Here is a 22967-nt window from a genome sequence, read left to right as displayed (position 1 = left end):
GTCTCTGACCCCCAAGAAGCCCCTCTGTATGGTAGTGTATGGACATGTCCACTCAGGGCCAGGCTCAGCTCCAAATTCATACCAGCTCCTGCTCCCAGTGCCAGCAGTGCCTTGGCCTCCCATGGTGGCCCAAAACCCTTCTTCAGTGTGCTTGTGCCTCCGTGCTCCTGTCCTGCCTGGCTGTGCTGGGGCGGGGTGCTCCTGCAGTTCTTGCCAGCGGGAAAATTACGGGTTAAAATTGTGAATTGCTACAGCAAAACTCCTCAGAAATTAATTCCTGAGGAATGCTTGTGGCCTGCTGTCCTTGTCAGGAAAACTGAGCTCACCACAGGAGCAGCTGGGCTGCTTTTGCAGCTTTTCCTTGTTGGATGGACCACCCATTCCCATCACAGCCCTGGCGCTCGCTGGCTGTTCTGCTTCCCTGGGTGAGAAGCTGGTGCCTCCCTGGGGCTGCCTGCACCTCGCACACCCTGCTTGCAGCTCGTGATCAAAATAATAGAGACAAAGGCCAAAAAACCAGGAGACATCTCAGATTTTTCTCATTGGTGTTTGGTTTCCGCAAGGCAAGCACCAAGTGTGCGGCTTGGCAGAGGAATCTGAAGACCATGTTATTCAAGGGACAGTAACACTGAGGTGTGGCAGACATGTAAAATTCCTTCAACTTGCTGAAAACAGAAAAAAAATAAATCTCAGTTTAAAGTAATGTTGCATTTGCTAAATAATTTGTGCAAGATTCACTGTTGACATATAACTGTCAAGCAACGACACTTTGGAAAAGTTGCCTAGAGGATCAGATTTCCCATTCAACAGGGAATTAAAAAATGTTTCTGGAATGTTGCTTTGCAGTCAGGAATCTATTTTCTTATCTCACGTTGTACAATTTATTTTTCCTAAAGCAGTGTGCTAAATTATTTGTTATTGTTGGACTCAGTCAAATAGCTTTATCCCTGGTGTAGTCACGAAGTATTGGAGTAAAACCAAGGGTGAATTTGTCACAGTGTACTCACCAGATCAGCTGGTCTTTAGGTTAACTATCAAAAGACAATTTTTTTGCTAGAAATATTAAAGAAGGTCCCTTAAACCTCCTCAGAGTTGCCTAAAAAATCTTCATCAGGTTGTGGCAAAATCAGCTCAGAACAGCTTCTCTGAGGTTTCCATCAATAGGCATCATAGAAGCAGGTGGCAATTCTTTAGATTTATATGCTTGGACTATTTTTATAGGTTGCTGTCTTATAAAACCAGAGAGTTGACATTCTGATTTATTAGCTATCAAGTCTGTAGGACATGGAGGCTTTAAAAAGACTGAATGAGCTGAAATGGTGGTGATTGCAGTGTGGGATGAGAGGCCAAGGTGGGCCAAGTAAATATGACAAAATGGAAGCGATGATTTGAATGTGTGCGTTAAGTGATGTGTGAAATAAAACAAAGCTAACACAGCTTCAAACGTTACTTATTTGGTGTAGTAGTGGTATAAAGAGAACCAGAATTGTGTTTTTTCCTTGCAATAGATTTTTATTTAAGGAAGAAGTCTATAAAACATGAGGTTCAGCAAACAGCATTTTATTGAATAAACATAGTACAGATGATGACTTGAAATATGGAGAGCTTGGTGAGTGATACTTTTTATACCTAAATCCCTAAATTCATTACTGCTGGGTACGCGGCATATCTGATTTGTTAAGATGAACATTAAATCTAGCTCTTAATGGAAATTTTGTAGTAGAAAGATATGTATAATTTAACAGGAAGAAAAAAACTGAAAATGGGCAGTTCAGTTAATTGCTAAGAGGGATGCTGTGATACACCACAAGAAGGGATTGATTTTTAATATTTCCATTGCAATTTGAAGGGTACATCATGTTATGAGTGCTCCATGGAAAACTGCAAAGCATTTCACACTAGTTGATTTATGTTATCATGTGCAGTGCAGAAGATGGTATGAAGTGTGCTGTGGCTGGATAGTGGTAGCAAAGCCCTACTAATGTGTGTGTCTGAATTGCAGTGCTTGTGGTAACCAGTTTTCATCTTTAATAAATTTTATTTTTCGGCTCTATTTCATGTTCTCAGTGTGGGTTGTCCTTCATCTGTTTGGCCCTGATCTAATTTTAGAAATAATTCATCTCTCTGCTCACTAGTGTTCCCTTAATGGTTTTAAAACCCAAATGCATCCTGAACCAACGAGGTGACATCTACCTCCTGGCTGTCTTGAGCAGCTCCTGGGCTTTCAGGGTCACCCAGCACTGGTCAGGAGTGTGGGAGGATCTCTTCTGCTGCAAGAGCCTGCAGTTCATTCCACTTGCTGGATGGTTTCTCAGATGTTCCCATCTTACCAACAGGGTGTACTTGGAGTGTGAGAGTGCTCAGGGGGCAGGTTAGTGGTGCAGGTGCAGTGCCTGAGGCTCTAGCTTCTGGGTTGGTGGGACACACATGTGGAAGAGGTGCAGGCATCTGTCTCAGCTTGTCACCAAAGGTGTGTTCAGTGTGGCCAGCATATCTAACAGATGATTTTCTGGCTGAGGTGGCAACAGGTACTTAGGGAGTTATTTTTCACCTCTGAAGAGTCTAAGTGAGGGACAGCTGCAGTGCTGCATGGAGCCATTGAGCATGACTGGCTTCAAGCATGTCTGGGTGGGCATGGTGGTCAAGAGGGTGTCCTGGAGTCACGAAGATTTGGCTGCAAGCCCATCCCTCATGCCAGGCCACTGAGTGTGTGCTAGGGGGTCTGGCTGTGGCTGGCTGCCTGTGCCTTCCACCCCACTGCCAGCCAAGAGCCAGTTGCTCTGTGTGGGGACCTGCCCCCTGCACCAGGCTGCCTCTGCAGCCACCAGAGAGCTCAGTCTCCTTGTGCACTAATGCACATGAGAACTTTTGGGTTTTTTGGCAAAGATATTTGTGTTAGCCCACAATTTGGTCACAGAAGAGGATAAAAAATATCTGAGAGACCTGAAGGTCAGGTGCAATGCTGTTGGCACAATGCAAGGCTCATCTGCCCAGCAGAGTGCCTCTCATTATTCACTGGGGGACCTCTCATATCCTGGGGTATATGTGTGCTTTGGGGGTCTTCAGCTAGATAAGTTTTTTTTTTTCTTCTTAGTAATGTTAGGACTTGGAGGTGGTGGGGAGAGGAGAGCACTGAGAATTAAAATTCAGCACATTCCTTTTCTTTGCGGGCTGTAATTAATCTTGCCAATTTTTAAAGCTTTGAGAATCTGGTTAAGTGATAAAACACTAACAACTTTATATGACAGAGAGTTAGAGGCTCTTGCTATACACCCACCAGAGAAGATTAGGAGAGAGTGTTTGCAGGATTCGCACTAAGCAGCAGAGAATACAGTTGAGAATTGTTGCACTGCATGATATAAAAACCGCATTAATATAATAAAAGGTGTCGGGAATAATGTGAGAGCTGCTGTAATTAAATGTATCTTAATAAGTGCAACATCCTTCTTAAAGCTCTTATTTTTCAGACCTCATAAACTTAGAGGATGTTCTTGCTGTTGGCAGGTGGCCTGGGAGGAGAGCTGGAGAGCGAAGCGAAGGACAGCCGGGCCCTGGAAGAGAGGAACAGTGTGACGAGCCAGGAAGAGAGAAATGAGGAAGATGAAGACATGGAGGATGAGTCAATTTACACCTGCGATAACTGTCAGCAGGACTTCGATTCACTGGCAGACCTGACTGAACACAGGGCACACAACTGTCCTGGAGGTAATGTTAAACTAGCTTTACAGTTCTGACAGGTGGTTAGCTGGGTAATTGGACATAGCAACAGCTTGAGGCCTCAAGTGAGATTAAAGAATTAATAATGTAATTTTACAGTTAATGTAATTTTATTGTGGTGCCTTGGGTAGCCTTTGTTCACTCCTTTAATAAAATTAAAATAAAAGCAACAGCTTTCCAATTGGAGTCCGTCAGTAATTACGTTAGATAAAAAAATGTTGTGGGTTTTTTAAAATGCTAAAAGTTTCAGGCAGAGTATTTTTCCCTCTATCTCCAAATGTAGGAAGATTAAAAAAGTTAAATGTCTGGAGTGGGCAAAACTGCCAGGAAGAAGGGCCTCTGAACCCCATAAGAGAACATGATGATTTGGGAGATGAAAATTCATAGTGCGGGTTTTGTAATCCCACCCTAAAAATGCACCATTTTCCCTAGGTTATTACTGCATCACCTGTTGAGTTTTATGGAAGCAAGGATAGCATTAGCCTATGCTGGTCTTGATTTTACTTGCTGTAAAGTAAGAACAAACTCAGAGCATTGGTGTGAACAATTGCAACATATCTTGCTTTTACATGGCTGCCTCTGCCTGACCAGCAGTAGCAGCAGGGATTCTGCTGAGCACCCTAAGTCCACTTATGGGAGTAGTAAAAGCTTTGCAGATTTTACCAAAGATTAAATAAAATCTTAGGAGAGGGAGTACAGTGTCCATTAATATGTATTTAAATCAAAGGTCCTCATCCTTCACATTCCTGGAATTGAATACTGTGCTATCACTTTTTCCTCCTCACTCATCTAAATTATTTTTAGGCAGTTGCTATTATGGCAAGCAGGTCAAGGCTGGCAGAGGGCAGAAGGGTTACTTTCTCCTCTGGTGCAGCAGTATCGCAACCTCTTTCCCCTCAGTGCATATTCTTCCCTGGCCACTTAATTTGTTGGATAATTAGTCCATGTTTTCTGCTCTTCTTTTTGGGCATAAGTAAAATGATGCTCACTGAATTAAAAGCACAGGAAACAGCCAAGGAGGGAGGGTCGGGCAGGGGCTTCGGCTCAGTCTAAGTCCCACCCTGAACACATCCTCCTGTTTCTCCCCCTGTGTCTGCAGGGATGAGGTCCCCCTGCTCTTGTTCCTATCTGCTTTCTGGGAGGAAGGACAGAGGGATGCTGGGGCTTTTCCCCAGCCTGCAGGTGGATAGGGATTGCAGTCCTACACCTGCCCCCAGAGCTCCTTGCTCTGAGCTCTAGTTTAAACACTGAGTAGGCTGCAAGCTGGAAAGTGCATACAATGAAAGGCTGCTTCTCACAGAGTCATTCCTTGGCCAGCCAACAACCATGGCATTGGCCTGAGACTTCCGTAAATGACATTTTTACTGCAGGGTAGTAAGCAAGAAAAGACAGTTGAAGTATAAAAATCTTTGTTTTCCAAAACGGAAGGCAAGGTGCATAGCCCAGGTGGGCACTGCTCCTTCCCAAAGGAGCAGTCGCAGGGACAGGTTGTTCCTGACACCATTCCCCGTGCAGAGCAGGAGAGGCAGGATCCACCGTGTCTCCAGTGGCTGGACCTGGGTGGTGCTGCTCCCTCCCTGCCCAGTCTCCCGAGTTGTGCTGGTACAGCTGCTTGTGGTGCCAGGGGTGAGCCTCACCAAAAGAAAGGCTGTTTTTTCACCCGAGGTGCCTGCTCATGTCTGGTTCATGGCGTGATCCCCAGGAACAGCTGTAATGGCAAAACTGGGGGAGTGGAGCTGGGCAGAGGGGAGTGGAGTGGGTGCTGCCGGTGGGGACTCGAGAGGAGGAACATAGGTTACGATGTTGACCAACAGCACTATTTTTTTTTCCTGGGGCAAATATACATTAAATTGTATCAATCTGGAGATTCTATTGATATCAATACAGCCAGTGTTTTCACACCTTGGTTTTTATTTATCTTTAACATAGTGAGAGTAAGAAAAATAAATTATATTTTTTGGGACCTATCAAAATAATTTGTTAGTATTCCCATTGATAATTTTTGATTGCAGGTAGTAAAATTTCATCATCTTTTATTGTCTTCACATGTGCTGATGTTTTACAATGATATTTTGTCATAAAAAGGCACCATATAACCATCTGCACGTACATGGTATAGGTGCTAATTATCTCCACGTGAGGATATCCTTGTTCCAGAACAAAATGCCTGTTTCTGATGTAGTTTAATCTAGTGTCCTGAGAAGATTTAAAGTAAATAGTAAGATTGCACTCATATATTTTGGAATGAGAAGGTTTCCATGAAGACAGTCTGGAATATTGCTCATTATTTACATACCTTACCTTGAGGAAAAAACCCTTTCAGACCTCCCAGTTTGTTCAATAGCCATAAGAATTTTTGTTGAAAGCATGCAAAATGCACATCTTCATTAATTCATCTGAAAAGACTTGTACCACCAGAGTGAAAATCTTAAGGCTGCATCAGGAAGTGTGGTATTTTCAAAGATACTACCCCACAAAATAAGCTCTTTGACTCCTTTTGCCTCTAATGCCTGCCTGATGCATCTGAGGTTGCAGTGCAGGGCCTGACCTCTTGGCAAGCTAGGTTTTCATGTCTTAATCTGAAGCAAGGTTTTCAGTTCTGTCTACATGGCTCCAGATCAATACAGGTAATATTTGTAGTGATAATATCACCGAGCTGATAATACAACATAACTAATGACTTCCTTTGGGATACTGAACTTAGGAAGGTATTGTAGCTGAGGAGTGTTGCAGGATTACAAGAGATCACTCCAAAGAATAGGATAAACCATCTATTTCACTGGAATCCCTCAGAAATTCATTACGGTGTGCTGAAGTTATAATACAGTTTGAACGCAGCTGCTTTGACATGTAAGGAGGAAACAAACAGCCATTTCCCCCCTTGCCTTTTGATGTATTTCAGACTTGTTTCTTTGAGGACAAAACACTGCTGAAATCTAGACATCTCCGGTAGCATAAGTGCATGGCATTCCCTTTGATGTCAGTGTAGTAGAGATGTTCTCCTTCTGACAGAATTAGGTGCTTTTTATACCTTTTGCTCATGACTGATGTCTGTGATTGCAGGTTGTAGGTTTCCAGTGTCTATGGGGATCTGAAAAGGGTCTAAATGGGGGCAGCTTGTACTGAAAGAACATCACATTTTCTCACTGGCTCATGTCTTCCCTTGTCTCCCAGCTTGTCCCCACAAATGATCTCTCCTGCAGCTGTCGTGGAAATAGTGCCTTAAACAACAAGCAAGCCTTTTGAAAAATACTCCAAGAATAAACAAGCCCACCTAGTGTATATGTTGGATGTGTTAAACTTCTAAAATTAATTGAAAACTCACAAAAATTAATTGATAACTCTAGTTATCCCCATAACTAGAGAAGACTAATTGCTATTGGCATCATAAGGAGTCTCTTACATACTTTTTTTTTTGCACACTGCTGTTACAGTGTAGGTGTTACAGCACAATGCTATCTTACAGCTTTACTGACAACAGTAAAGAATTGCACATGGATTTACAAATTACTGTGTCCCCCAGCCAGCACCAGAGGCTACATACATCAAGCAACTATTCTGCAATATATCATTATCTGGTGGCTGACGCAGAGGTTTTTTTTGTATGATGAAAAGTGGCTAAAAAGCCAGTATTTTGCTTGTGTGTATTAATCCACCTGCTCTGGTCTAGGTTTAGCTCCAGTATTTTATTTTGTTATTTTTGATTCCTGCACCAAATATCATCCCTTTCCTCCCTTGGGTCGCAATAAGTTCACGTAAACCTTTTTCTTCAGTCTCTGAACTGCATGTAGAGTATTGTAAAGCAAATTAGTGCATCAATGAAGTGGACAGAAGTAGGTTATGATGGGGTCTCTGAGCATTTCATGAGGTCCTCTTCTGTTGTTGATAACTTTACAGGTTGTCTGTTTCAAACAGCAGCAGAGCTATATATGGATATTGCCAGCTTGGAAGCGGCTGATTTTTCTAAACTACTGTACGGTAGGAACTAGTTTATAATTAAAGTCTTGCAGTTGCTCCTTTTAAATGCCCTGTAACTTGTACACTAGGCTTACATGTGAAATGAGGTATTATAACTGTTTCATGCTAGTGTATAATTTTGCATTTTCTTGTATTTCACCTGCTACAAGAATGATAATTGCCATGCAACTGTATGTCCAGGATGCTTATCCAGAAAACCGTACACGGCAGCTTGTCAATAACTGATGTCTCATTAATGTTTTTGTCAGGTGGTACTTTGTACCTTCCCACTGACAAAGAGAGACTTCTGACATATATTTTCAAAATTTGCCCTCCCCAAAATTGTAATCTTTTGCTGCACCTGATTGGCAAGTCAGAGATTTTCTGTCTTTTTGCTGCTGCTGTTGTTGCTCCTTTAAATTAATGAATTACTGATCATCCTCTACAAAAGAAATTGAAATACAGTTGTGAAAAAGCAGTGTGGAAACTTAATTATACACCTAGTTTACACAGCTGTGGCTCTAATGACCTACTGGCCCTAATTACTGTGTTGTGGCTCAGTCTGAGTGCTCTTGTCCTTGCCAGAATTCTGCCTCTTTCTCTTAACCTGACTAGTGTTTCAAGCTAAAAAAAAAAATAACAAGTTCCCATTTTTTTGTTCTTTTCTACATTGTCATGCTGAAATGCAGTTTTCCTTCTTTCCAGAGGTCATAGCAGTGCTTTAAAATTGGCACCAGAAAAGCTCAGTAATACCACAAACTGTATACCCATGAATTTTCCCTGGACCCCTCAGTTCTTGCTGTCTAGATCTGAAAATGGGCACCAGGGCAGTGTTTGTATTGTCAATCATGGGGAGGGTTCTGAGCATGGGCTCCTGTCCTCAGCTTGTCCCAGGTGTCCCCCATCCAGGTGCAGGGGCAGCTGCCTTGGCCATGGTGGACAGGTTTGTATTTGTGCCTGTTGGTGCTGAGAGCTCTGAAACCCCAGCTCATTGTAGGGGTGCACTTGGCTGGATGGTCCAGGGTCCAGCTGCCCTGACTGCTGTCACCACACAGGTGATCCTTAAGTTTACCTGGAGGTTCCCAGCCAGCCCGTGAGGAGGCTCTTCCCAGGACTTCTGCCTATGCATACCAGAAAACGAGTGTGCTGATAAGGTGGTGGGGCTGCCTGGCTTTCCACGTAGGTGCTCAGTGAAACGTGTATTTATCATGTAGAACATAAAGCATATTCCTGTACCTGGTTTTGAATCTGAAGTCAAACAGAAGCACAGCTGCAAATTTAGTGACAGATAAGGCCACTTTGCCAGTGCAGTGATTTTGCAGCTCGTCCCATGCCCTGTGTCCCGAGCCGCGGCGCTGGCCCCGCACCCAGGCGGGGTCTTGGGCTGCCCGTGAAGGTGCTTTCAAGTGCAGCGTTTAGTGTATTGCCTACATTTGTGAAAGTTGTGCAAAGTGTTGTGCTCCCTTACAGCCTTGCTTATCCGGCAGATCGGAGGGTCATCCTGCAGGTGAAGGTAGGTGAGACCTCCGGGCTGCCCTGCTCCGGCCGGGGCAGGTGGCCCCTGGCACAGGGAGCGGAGCCTCAGCACTCGTGGCTTGGGCTGTCTCTCGGCTGCTGGAGGCCCGCCGGTGCCTGTAAGGATCTGCAGTGGGGGTGACATGAATTTAGAACAATGCCTGCTTGCCATAAACACCCAGCTCGGGATTTGCTTTGTGGCCTGGCGGAGGGGCTCCTGCAGCGGGGCCCGCGGCAGCTCCCGGGCAGTGCGCTCGCCGATAAGAACCTGCCAGAGCGCGGGCGCCGCCCCCGCAAATCACCGCGGCCACCTTTGTGCCGGGTCCCCCGGGGGCGGCGGCGAGGGAGGCAGCACCAGGCGCTGCCTGTGCAGATAGGAGCGCTGCCAGCACGGCTGCCCGGCGTGTGGCTGCATAGGACCCAAACCTCTGGTAGGAGGGGAGGTAATGAGCTGTCTCTACCCCTTTCTCAGCCTCCACGTAGCCAGCAGTCATCATGCGTGGCCGGGCTGTGCGGTCTGAGGCTGCACAAACGTTCCTTAGCAATGAGGATGTCTTTCCTCGAGCGGTATATGCTTTTCACACAGGAAGAATGTTTTCCCTGTCATTTTTAAACACATGGCCCACTGAGGAGCTGCGGATGACACGCTAGTGTGCTTGTATTAGCAAGGGACTGTTTCATTCTTGCTACTTTAATTGAGTTCTTTTATCTACTTTTATCTAGTTCAAAAAGTAGTCTGCAAAGTAAGCACAGGTATGCACGAAAACGGATAGAAGAGAAAGTGAGAGCATGTTTTAAACACATTTGTTCTTAAACTAACATGTATTTCTTAAAGAAAGCATGTGTCCTTTTGAAGTCTTGAACAGTTTGGTACTTGGCTGTCTGAAAAGCCGCTCTGGCCTCCTAATACATTGCTGCAGCAGAAATGGGGAGATGAATAAAGACCAAAGCACCCCAAATGCTGTAAAGCAAGAGCTAGCTGCTGGGTGCCAGCCAGGAGAGCCCCCATGTGCAGCAGGACCTGTGTTTGGGAGCTGGAGCTTGCCTGGCTGCCCCCTGCACCACCCCAGGGCTCACACAACTCTGCAGGAGCATTAGGCTGGGGGGGGCAAGCTCCACCTCCCCTTCTCCTCCCACTTGGGATTTCTGTTTGCAAAGGGTAATCCACTGCCGTTTTACAGCAGAGGGAGTATTGTGTGGGTCTGCTCAGGGCAGGTTTGTTTCAGAGCATGATAGAAATCTAAGTAAATGATAAATGATTTTTCAAAGCAAAAGAGGAGGGAGGAGTTGCAGTGGAACAGCTCCTTCTAGGGCTGGAGCCTGCCGAGTGCTGCAAGGGCAGCTGTGCTCGCAGGAAGGAGGATCACTGCTGCCAAAAGCAGGTCGCAGCATTCAGGGGGTTGTAGACAAAACCCAATATGTGAAGCTCAATTCAGAAATGCAGTGAGGGTAGCCTAGAGACTACAACAGATGGGTGTGTGTTATAAAACTGGCCTTTAATAATGCCTTGGAGAGCTCAGTGGAGGAAGCGCTGGGGTTGTCCTGTCTCAAGCGGACAAGAGCGTAGGTTGTTTGTGTCTCGGGTGCTGCTGAAGGGCGTGCACTGCTTTCCTGTGTGTTGCTGAGGGACAAAGCCATGCTGGCCATATCAACAGCCTTGGCAGATTCAGAGCTGTCAGGATCTTCAAGATGCAGATGTGAGCAGTGAACAAGAGGTGTACTCAAAGTCTGCCTTTTTGCTTAATTTCTTCCCCTGTCCCTTAGCAGACCACTGGGTACATAGTCTGTACATAAGGATGGCTGTACTGAACCAGCCTGATGGTCCTGTAGCGCCACATCCCTAGAATATTTTCCTAGCTTTCAGCAAAACTATCTGGGCACTTCTTGGTGCTTTTTGTTACAATTCCTCAGATAAGCTTCTTTCATGAATTTCCATTTTGAAGTTTCTTCTTGAGGCAAGGTATGCGTTTAGCGTTTCCCATGGTGGAGCCCCAGACTTCAGTTATGTATTGGGAAAAGTATCCCCTTTTTTTCGCTTCAGCTTTGTCATATGCTTTCCTTTGACGCTGTCCAGTTCTTTTGGTGGAGGAGACAGTGAGCAATTGCCCCTTTTCCACCTTCTCCACCCAGTCACGTCAGAGCAGACTTCTTTTGTTGCCCCCTCCACTGGCTCCAAATCTATATTTGCAATCCTTTTGCTCATCTCCTGTATCTTGATCCAGAGTCAGAGCCTGAGGCACATGGTAAATCATGGCTGATAGGACAGGAGTGGGCAAGGGATCTTCATCACCAGTGCTAGAAATGTGGTCACATTTGTGTGTCTGTGCTGGTTCCCAAGCAGGAGGTGAGGGATAGAATTTGTTCTGGTGTGAAGACCTGGCAGACAGAAAGGTGATACCTGGCTGTGTAGGAGAAAAACAATTAAGACTTCAATATTTATTAAGAAAAAAGCAGCCAGCAGTGCACTTCAAGCACTCATCACACAACATAATTTTGCTGTTGGAAGCAGTGGAATTAAAAGAGTCTTTCTAATGTTGATTTCTTTAAAAGTGTAGAATATAATTTTTTTTTAATCAATGAAAAAGAAAGGACATGTATATACAAACATGGTCAAGAATTTCTATTTTTCATTTTTTCTAAAAACAAGTTCTAGAAAAAGATCCCCACAGAAGTTCTGTAGTGCATATTTGAATGCTTTTGTTGTAGCCTCATTAAACTTGGCTTGTCTGCAGATACAGCTGGCATGTTATTAACTGTGCTCCAGGCTTGGGGAAGCCAGAAAGCAGCTTCCACCCCCTGGTGCTGGCTGGATTTAGGGAAACATGCCAGCATGGGTCGGTCCTCTTCAGCTGGCTGGCTTTGGGAGCACTCGCTGGAGCATCTCTGGGTGGCCTCTGGGTCCAGGAACCCAGGGCTGAGCCTGCCTCAAAGGCTGACTGAAGGAAGGGCTGTGTGATGTCCTCTGTGCTGGCCAGCAGCCTGCACCCATGCACCACGGTGGTCCCTTGCAAGCAGGATGGATCCACCAAGGCTTGTGGCCTCCAGTGGACAACCTCAACCAAGTGCCTGCATCCTCCATAGGGCTCTTGCTCCTTTCTTGACTGTGGGCTGGCAGGAAGCAATTTGGTGATTGTCTGCCAAATGGTTTCTCTATTCTGAACAAACTCATTATTGGACTGAACCAGGCAAATAAATGGAGTAAGGGAAATATTTTCCCTGTACCTGCTGGAGCGGCTCTTGCTCTCCATGCTGGGTTTGCACATCAGAAGACCTCCACCAGAGGTCTAAGCAGCTTCTGACTTCTTTCCAAGCTTTGTCAACAAGTATGTACCTTTTGAATGCTGTTTCGTATAAGTAATTTGAAAAGGCTTTTAAAGTAGTAAAGTGAATTTAAAAATAGATTTTTATAATTTCATATTCAATTAAAAATTGTTGGAAATGTATTAAGTAGAAATTTAAGTTAAATAATGTGTATTAAATATAAGTGATGTTATTCAAAATTCTAGTTAGAACCAGCTTTCATTGTCTTAGCTAAGGAAAAACGGATTTGGGGATTTCAAGGCACTTGGATTCTTCATTTTAAATACTTCCTAAGGCATTTGAGCACTTTGTAGTCTTGAAACATTTAGACTAGCAACTCCTTTCTGACACAGGGAAGGTCTATTTTTATTTTTATCATGCAATTAAGAAGTTGTCACTGTAATTTGGCTGTAGTTTTGACTGGTACTGGAAGGGGCATTCCTTCCTTCCATCTCCTACCTTATGCTGGTGCAAGGTTTGTGTTGTCTTTGGGAGCTGACATTGCTGACAACTAAAAGGATTAATTTTTAGTCTGCACAGCTTCTGGATCTGGTGCTCTATGGAGCTGCATAAGCCTTATGTCAACATGAGGGTGACAAGAGGTCAAGGTCTGGGGGAGAATTCAAGACCTTCCCCTTTAATGGCCTGAGTTATTTTGGATGAAAATGAGTGTGACTATGGCTTCACCCATTTGCCTAATGACATGCATGAAATTGGTGGAAGAGCCGAGGTTTTTAATCCAGATGGGTTTGTTGCTGGTGACACCTGTAACTGTAACTGTGGGGGTGAGTTCTTGAAGGCACCTTTTTTTTTTTGGCATGTGGGCCCATCTCTTCTTTAGTCTTCCTTGAAAATCTTTCTCAGCATAAAGGTGAAAGACTTCTTGGCTCCTCTTTATGTTGCTACTCAATTACTGTTAGCCTTGCTGAGGAGGATGTAAGGAAAGGGCTGAAGAAGCCCATCGCTTTTCTCTTCTCCAGGGAATCTGTTACATTAAACATTTGAATAGATTTTTGAACATAATTCCCAGTCATTTCCTCTACAGTGAACTCAGTTCACTCATGCAGACTTTGTACTTAATGATATCTCTTAAAAGAAATGAGATTTGATATAATTTATATTAAATGGTCATTTTAGAAATCTACATCTACTAATTATTCATTAGGAAATTTGTAAAGACAGAAGTAGAATAAATTCCCTTTATGACCTCACAGTCTACAGAAATATACATATACACACCTGCATTCATTTTCTCTGGGTAGAACTGAATGCGGGTGATTTACTCCAAGAGTAGTCTAAGCAGATTTGAATTGCATTGTTCACTCTGCATCAATAAAGCAAGCCAAAACCAGCAGGAATTCAGCATGCCTCTAGGACAGTTTAACATTTACAGTGATCATATGGGACTTTGTGAGCTCTTCAGGTTGTTTCCTTGGGATGCCCACTCTGCTCCCTTCCCTCTCCCTGTTGTGTGCTGGTGTCTTGGTGGGCTCCCTTCTTGAAGGCCGTTTCCTTGCTTGCTCCTTTCTGGACTGCCACCATTTTACATCTTGCTCACTGCAGTCTTTTCCCTGATGCTGTGTTGGCATTTACCCTTTCCTGGCCTGATGTGCAACTGAGTCACTGCACAGTTTATACATTGAAGTTCCACCTTTCTGTGTTACTGTTTTCTCCTTTATTCTCAGCTGCAGTTTTGTCCATTGTCCCAGAGATGGCTCTTCCTTGGGGCTCCAAACACATGCAGAGCCTTCCTTCAACTGTTTTGTGGGGACCAGCATTTGCAGATCTCTTCAAGGTGCTGCAGGAAATCAGACTCAGCTAGGTTCAGACGAGCTGAAGATGTGTGTCAGTCAAATCTTTCCTCACAAAATGTAGGAAATTATTTAATTTGCATTCAGACCGCATCCAGATCCAGCCTGGATAACTGCTTGATCTCACCTTGCAGCCCTTTTCTACTCCTTTATGTCTTTCAGGCACTTGCCATGGTTTACAAGAGCTGTTTCCTGTAGGAATTGTGTTCCGTTAGGAGTTTTAATGGTACCCCATGTAACTGGGTTTCGTTCTGACCAGAGCCTCTGGTACATAGAAGTAAAGTAGATTATGGAGGATGAACTCTCAATAACTAGGTATACACATACATATCTATGGTGTACAAAATGGTTCATTTTATGTTAATTCAATTTTGAAGACCTAACTAGCTAAAATTTGCTGTATTGAAAATAATGCCATTACTTTGGGGGTTCATCAATCTTTATGAAAAGAGAAATGAGGAGAGCTGATCCTTAGAGCATCTTTCGGGCAGTGATTTTGTAAGTGGCACTGGAGTTGGGAGAAGTGCAGTCTGAGTTAGCAAAACTGTCTGCTTTTTCAGAGGCTGCTACAGTAATTGGCCCTGCATGTCTGGATCACCAAGTGAGAGGCGGGAGGCTCAGCTCTTGAAGAGTCTGGCCACTCCAAGCAGCAGGAAGAGGGAGGGAGGGAGGGAAGGAGGATGGGGAGAAGAAACAATTTGTGAACTTGCCCCTTTAGAGGTAGCAAATGCACTTCACCCCATGCCCAGGATCATTGCTGAACAGCCAGCAGCTGCAGCCCAGTCTTTTGCTGCCAGCAAATGTCACTGCAGAAACTTCTGTAGTTTCAAGGAGTCACTATTTGTACACAGGGAATAGAGGAAACTCACAGATAGAAATGTTGTGGTGTGTGGGCTGCTCTGGATTTCACTCAGAGGAAGATCTCCACAAATGTTTTAAATTAGGCTATCCTTGATAATTCTGGTGGTATGGAGCCCAACCAAAATTTCAGGAAAAAACAAGTTGCTCTGTTAAAGCAGACATGAAAAAAAAATGAAAGGCTTAACTTTTGTCCTGAGGGTGATAAAACTGCACCACACAGCTGAAAATCAATCTGACCTTCACCCACGTGATGCTGTTGTCTCAGTCTGTCTTTCATTTCCTTTGGTTGAGTGAAGGCCGAGGCATTCAGGAGGGAGAAAAGCCAGAGGGAGGTGGGGAGAATCCTGTTTTCCCTGGAAAGGTTTCGGTGCTTGCATAAGTTGACTCCATAGAGTTGCTGTAAAACTTTGAATTATTTATTTCTTTTTAAGTCCTTCTTCTCCTAATGGGCAGCACTCACATTAAAGATATGCTGTGAAAAGAGAGAAGTGTTTGTAATTTAAAACATTCTGTTTTAGTTAAACTTAGAATTAGCCAGTGATGGTATTTTGAAAAGAAGGCTTCATGTAGCAACAGGAAACCTGCACATTCATTTAAAAACAGAAATTTGTACCCAAAGGGCAGAAAAAAGACCAATTATTTTTTCCGGAGATATTTTAACATTCTGTGTTGCAGGCTTTGCACAAAGAAAGAGAAAGTATCCAGATACAAGTATATTTTAATATACATCAATAAACCAGCAGTTAGGGCTTGTGTGTAAGCAGTATTATTGATTTTTAAAATAGAGGTACAATTTCTGTTGATGAACTACGCATTTTGCACAACATCCTGCAGCAGGTGGTTTCCACCTCATTTTCCCAAAGACAGAGAATGAACTAAATGAATGCATAAAATTCTGTGCAGAATTTAATTCTATTAAACAGCAGCACCAATGAAGGGGAAAGGATGAGCATAAGCCCGTTTTGATATTCTTTTTACATCTCGAAAGCCATTAAAAGTGCAATCCATAGCTGTTTATCCAGTTCCCTACTTCTACCATTCTTGTTGAATTTATATGCGACCTAGAGCCAAAAAGTTGCCAGATATTTCTTTTGCAAAAAAACCCAACAAAACTAAGGTTGGTCTAAGTTCTGTCTTCCCTAGGCTGCAGTTTTCCTGATTAATCTCATCACGTGCAGATAATGTCCTTTCCTGTCATAGTCATAAACTACTCCGTTGCTTTGTATTTTTGTGCTATGGATACCCTAGCTACTGTAGCATGCAGAGAGTTAGAGTTATCTGCTATTTTTTTTTTTTTTGTCCAGCAAATGTTGCCTGTTTTAGGAAGGTGTGTAAGAAATGTCAACTTCTTGTTAAAAAGATAAAAACAGATATTGGATTTAGCTGTAGAGATTAATCCCTGCTTTGTAAAGGTTAAGAATGAAACAATTTATTCATTAATCTATTTGGGGTGATGGAGATTAATTTGTGACTACAGCTTTTTATTTAAATGTGGTTTGCCTGATGTGCCAACCCTCACAGACACTATTTTACATGGTATTAAAAAAAGGAAAATAGCAAATGTAAAAAGATGTTGGGACCTTTTTCTGGTGAGCTCTGCTACTCAGGTCTCCGTGTGATACGCCAAAATGCTACTTGCATAAATGTAGAGTTTAATAAGTTATCATTCTGATTAACGCCATTAACTGCTTAACTACTCTAGAAATTGGCTTCCAAAGTTGCTTGATGGTAGCTGTTGCTCTCCACGTCATTCCATTTGCTGTCTCGCTGGGGATAATGGTATGCAAGGGAAAGCAAGGAGGTCAAGGATCTTTTTGTTTAGTCTCTTTGCACATTAAAAGTTCTATTATGTGTTTGTATTGCATGTGGTTTCCAGTCTGTTGGCTACAATGCTTTCAAAATCCATTGATGATGAGTTTGTGAAGCTAAATATATCTTGTGGGTTATGACTACCAAGCTATCACTTCACGGAGCAGTCAGGGCCCGTATTTAACAAGTGTTTTTCAGAGTGAGGGATTCTGAAACTGAGTCAAACGATCTTACAAAAGGGTTAACAGAAATGCTAGCACAGAGGATGACAGCGAACACTTGGTCTGTGCTGACAGTGGGGGTGTTGGGAGCTGTGCTGTGCTATTTATGGGGAAGGGGGTCTGGGCCTGGGGTTCTTAATGGGTTTTTGGAGGGGGGAGGGCTGTGGTATTGTTGTGAATGACACAGCCGCCGCGAGGCTGAATGAGGCTGAAAAAAGCAGTGTCCTCTGCAGCCATCCCTTTCTCTGCCCCAGCAAGAAGTAGGTGCAGCAAGCTGTGGTGGGGGGTGTGCCTGGGGGCCCCGGGTGGGCTCACCCCAGGGCCCCACTCTCTGCCCCCCCAGCAGCGGAGCCACCCGTCTGTCCCCCCACGGCAGGCAGGGCAGGCGGGCTCCGCTGGGACCTCGCTGCTGCTGCTTGCCCGACATTTAAGGGAATGCAAAACCAAACTGCAGGATGCAGCCACATCCTAAGGGCTGGCACAGCTGCCTTGCTTGTTTTCATTCTCCAGCTAGTAGACTGACCTTTTAAAAAAACAGTTTCAGCTGCTGTGAAACACTGACAATGGCTTTCATAGATTTCGTTTTGGTATGAAATAGCAACGGTTTCATTTTGATAATGTAAACTAGCAGCCATAAGGGTGGCAACAACAGTTCATGTTTTAGCTGATTGTTTCAGGCCATGTACAAACTCAGGCAGATGTCACTGCCTCCCTGCCAGGCATTAGTACAAGATACTGATTTTCTTTTAAAATGAAAGCACAGATTTTATTTTTTAAAGCAGTTTATGTTCTGACTGCATGAGTACCTTCACACCTGTCAGTTCAATCCAGTGCGCTCGTTCCCAAGGGTAACCTGACATCTGGGAAACTCTGCCTCAGCCCAGACTGATCCCCTTTGCAGCATCTTTGGTATTTTACATTGAAATGGAGTTACACCATCACACATCATCCTTCGCATTACTCTGTTCTGCTCCAGTATATTCCTGCTTTCAGCTGAAACCCTGATCCTGGGCTATTTCAGGAGTGTTGCAGTTATCTGTAAGCTGTCTTGCTCTTCACTATGGGGCTGGTAATCTCAAAAACATCTGCAGGCAGGGTCAGTCCAGCTTGCTAGTCTTCAGAGGATATTTACAAAGTTTCATAAGGCTTGGACCCATACCCACACCCAACCTAGATGCAGTGTCTACAGATTTATCCCCGAGAGCCTCTTACAAGCTTTGTTTGTATTACTATCTAGAGCTATCCCACTGCAGAAACCCTCAGGAGAGAGAAGTGGTCAGGAGTACTTAGAAACATCTGTTAAAAATTCAGACAAACACTGCACTGTCACTAGAAGCAGTTGGGATGGGACGAATGAAATTTATCATGTGGTGCTACAGGAAAAGAACTTTTTTTTTTCTTTGACTTTTCCTTAAAAATCGATAGTTTGGTCAGTAGATATTGGAAAATGCCCCTGCAGAATACACTTGGGGTGGAGAGCTGCTTTTTACCAATGTCACAAACCCACTGGAGAGCCAAGCCTTGCAGTCTTATGGGAGCACTGTTTCCAGAGTGCTCGTGCTTGATTCAGCACACGCTTCCTCCTTGTTTCAAGAAACCCGCCTTAATCGTGCAGACCTAGAAAGTGGTGACATTAGGAGAGAAAGTGGCTTCACTGTGACTTTTTATTGCTTGCCATACTAAAGCAAAAGGGAAGAAGTCATAGCAACAAATCTAATGGGTGAACTCTGACTGCTTTTGTGTGTGGCTATGGACTGGATTCAGTGAGTGCTTGAGAAATATTGGCATTTGTCCTCGATGACGTATCATGAAGTTACAGGCAATTTGGCAGAAAAAAACAAGTTTTCTTATGTATGAGGCCAGACTTGCTATGATGTTGCATTTCTCTATCACATTCCAGCTCAGCCTCCCGCCCGACCCCATTCCCCACGGAGTATCCTCATCTCCCTTTCCCATCCTCTGCTACAAGCAGGACACAAAGCAGCACTAGCTGTGCTGGTCGGCGGGTGGCACGGGTGGGCTGATTGCCTAGGACAGACCCAAGAGCGGAGAAAAGTTCTGACTCTGCTCATAGCCTTTCTCTCAGCAGAGACAAGAACTGGGGGCTCTGTCCTACCTAATCAAAGGTAGGTTCACCAATCTTAGAGAAACTCAATTTCTATAACAGAAACTCAATTTCGCTCAGAGTCCTTTATCCCCAGTCTGGTGTGATTCAAAAGTTAATAGGAAGGGACAAACAGTTAAGACATATGACAGGCAATATGGTCACACAAGCCTTGTTTTCTTAGGATGCCAACCTGAAAAAAATGAACACAAAGCTCCTGAGAATAAATGAGTCACTTCAGATTGAGACTTGATGGACAATGTTGGCTTTGTTACCACTCTGCAGGTAGCAAGGGGATAGGGTTAGGGAGAATTTCCAGAAATGCAGGAGAGTTGTTATTAGATGGGTAAAGCTTCCTCTGCCATGCATCCCCTGTAGTGGACCCTGCATTACCCTGGTCCCTCCTCCTTTTTAAGGAGCCTTTTGAGGAAAAGTCTCCTGTGACAGGAACATCTCTCAGGTCTTTTCATCTGTGAGCTCCCAGGTGAAAGAATGAGGCTAGAGAACAAAAGATGTTCAGATACTGCAGACAAGCTTTTGTAGGATCTGCCACGTCAGCTGTCTCTTATAAGGTCTGCTGTATTTTCTGTTGATGGTGCTCTTCCCCAAGGATTTCCCACACCTGGGAATGCCTGCCATAACCCACACTGATATTTTCCTCAATGCCTTTCATTTCTGCATACAGATGGAGCTGAGATATCACACGCTGTCCTTGCCCTTATTCTGTTCTGCTCCTTGGCAGTCCCAGCTTTCCTGTCTAGGAGCTTTCATCCCGCCTCTCTCTCAACCTTTTTCAGGAGAGGCTTTGCAATTATTTATAAGCTAGCTTGTCCTGGGTTCTGACATTTTCAGTGTAGTCTGCAGAAGCGGAAAGCTAAGTCTATGTTCTCTGGTTTTACGGGGAACAGAAAACTTGAAGTGAATTTTGGCAAGATATTCTTGGTTTTTTAGAAGGCAGGGAACTCTCCCTGTAACATCAATGGATCTTCTGGGTGGTGAAAAGTCTTAGTGGTCTTAACCACCTCTTCTTTTGGTGTGTTGCCAGATCCTGGAAGGGCAGGCAGCGACCTTGCTTGCATGCTTGGCAAAAGGGGGGCTGGCTGTCCTGCTTACCCTTTGCCATCCTCAAGTGGACTTTCTCTCTCCTTCCTCATACCACATTTTGGAATAAGAAGAACCTTGTGATTTACCTCCTTCTCCTCATGTTCTGGGGCTGCAGATTTTCCAAAATACATCATGTTAAGAGGCAAAGCTATAATGATCTGGGCATTGTAACTCCTCCAGAGGCATCCTTAGATTCTTTGAATGAGATAAACATCTATTCAAGCTGAAGAGCTGCATTTTCTCATTTTGCTGCTGCAAATAGGTGGGAGGAGTGACTAGCTGTTCCTCTGGAAGTAGTAAAGTGGACAGGCTCGTCTGCTGCCCAGTATGACAAATTACATGACACACTTAGATATTCACCCCATCTTCCACCACACTGATGTTTTGCTTGCCTCTGTGCGTTGCATACATGTAAAATAATTGTAGGGCTCCCAGGTGCCTCCTGTTCCAAAGATAATTCAAAATGCAGAGTCTGTTCCAAGGAGAAATGTATTCCCACTCCAACGTTATACACAGAGAAATCAAATATCTTTTGAGTTTGACCAACCTTTGATAAAAACTGATGGCTGCAGCTGAATCTCACTTTGAGTTTTCCATTAAAACTGTTCAAAGCAAACTACAGGGTGGAGGCTCTCGTGTGAGCCAAAGCTAACCTCCCTGTTCCTGCCACTGAAGCTGTGTTGCCAAATTTCACAGAGCTGTGTTCTCTAGCACCTCCTATGAATATGAGTGTGGTTCTGGAGGCTGGTTTGAAGCTCTTACTTAAAACACTCTCTGTGACCTAGTGGAGCATTTTCTGGCACTTAAGCTTTTGGATCTGGTGGCTGTTTGTGCTATACAGAGCAAGGAGTCAAGCGTTTCTTAGAAAACTTTTCGGAAAGGCTGGTTTTCAGCTGAAAGTGTGGTTGGGTGTCTGTGGTGAAATTGCTCTGGCAAGTCACCTCTGCAGTTCTTGTAAGAATTACCAGATAGTGAGTGTAGTGGCTCATCTGAATACTCTTTTTGTACGTTTTTGCAGCCAGTGAATTTCTTCTACTATAGGATATTGCTTTCATATTTTTCAGATGGAGTGCTGGATATGGGAGCTTGTTCCTTTCTATACTTTTATTCTTAATTATATACTTGAATTACAAAAGTGCAAAACCCTTCACCTCCTGCTGAATTCTTGAGGAACTGTGGATGTTCATCCTGAACAGTCAAGTAATTGTGCTGTAGACTTCACTCTGAGTTGGTTCTTTCTCATAGCTTACCAGATCATTAATGTTTCAGTTGGCTGGCTCTGAATTCATGACAGCAGTACAAGTTAACAGAGCTGAATGTGTTACCACACAGCCAGCTTGTCTGTGACATTAGTGTTTGGGATACACCAGTAGCACAGTCAGGGATGGCACTGCAAGGTGGGTCTGTGTGTCTGAGTAAGCGGGTGATGGGCACAGTGAGGGTGCTGCTGAGTGCTCCTCAGCTCAAGCAGGTCCCCAAGTCACCATCTGGGATTCCCCCCGGAGGGACTAACAGTCTGCATTGGTACCTTGGCTGCTGGGACTTCACTGCTACCACAAACCAAGTTAAAGCTGGTTTGGATGTGGGCAGAGCTCCTTGCAGACACTCTTTCTGATGCAGTGGTGGTGTCCCTTTGTAGCAAATGGGCATGGGACACAAACTTTCCTCCATGCCCCACACTGAATCTGTGCTAGCAATTATTGGGGCTGCAGATGCACTGCTGACGTTTTGGTCATTTCCAGTTATTTTGCCATTTTTTGCATAAAATCTAAATATAATTTCTTGACAGCAAGAAAAAAGGGAACAGCTGAAACGCTTTGGTTTAATTCTTATACTTTCCAGTCTGCTTTAAGGCTGCCCCTGAGAAAGAAATGGCCATTGAACAAAGAGGCAGTGAGGAGAGATTTAGTGCATCTTTTGAGCTGGTATGGCAGCTGCTGATGCACAGACCTTGAGATAATGAAGCTGACCTCAGCGTGCAGGGTGATGCCTTGTGACAATGTGTAATACTGAGTTATTTATAGGACAAAATACCTGGTGGATTGGCAATGTTACCCAGCCCAGAGACTTCAGGAAGGTGGTGCCCTGAGCAATGGATGAGCCTGTGTATGAGCCTGGGAAAGTCTCTCACATTCAAGGGGCCTCAGTTTACCTGTTTGTGAAAAAAGTATGAGGAGATTGGAACTGGCAAGTGGCAGGCATTGGCTTTTTGTAATGATTTTGACATATTTGGGTAGAAAACTGTATTTTATGATTAGTTATTCTTTGTTTCATTGGCATGACTGTGTGCATAGTTTACTTTTTCATTCTCAGCAGTAGATTTCCAAAACTTATTTTACTTTCTCCCCCTTTTTATATGTTTGTTTACTTACACTCTAGCTGATTGTCCTCCTTGGAAGTCCCAGTTTTTCCAACAGGATCTGATAGAAGGACAATACAGTCCATCTGGAATATGCTCCACATCCCTCAGAAAATGCCCCTCACTCTTAGCTAAAAGCAACTTGGGAGATTTTGTTCCTTTCCAAAGAGCATTGCTCTGTTTGGGGGGCAGGGGACGTGATCAAAAAG

General features: G+C 44.1%; 1 protein-coding gene across 4 annotated transcripts in view; it reads left to right on the top strand.

Annotated features, from left to right (window-relative positions):
• ZNF423 (zinc finger protein 423) overlaps window positions 1–22967 on the top strand; it is a 920137-nt gene that overhangs the window by 63861 nt on the left and 833309 nt on the right. For 3 of the 4 annotated variants that reach the window (XR_007890535.1, XR_007890534.1, XM_051629047.1), the window contains exons 3-4: window positions 3505–3705; window positions 7615–7695. Coding sequence is in view for 2 of the 4 variants with exons in the window: in XM_051629047.1 (XP_051485007.1) it covers window positions 3505–3705; window positions 7615–7695 (282 nt within the window). In the remaining 2 variants the exon portion in view is untranslated. The remainder of the gene's footprint in view (window positions 1–3504; window positions 3706–7614; window positions 7696–22967) is intronic. The other variant, XM_051629048.1, reaches the window with a different exon arrangement.

This window comes from Apus apus, chromosome 11 (assembly GCF_020740795.1).
Source record: "Apus apus isolate bApuApu2 chromosome 11, bApuApu2.pri.cur, whole genome shotgun sequence".
Classification (NCBI taxonomy): domain Eukaryota; kingdom Metazoa; phylum Chordata; class Aves; order Apodiformes; family Apodidae; genus Apus; species Apus apus.
The sequence above is the reverse complement of the archived record's forward strand: the minus strand, read 5'-3'. Positions and strand labels throughout refer to the sequence as shown.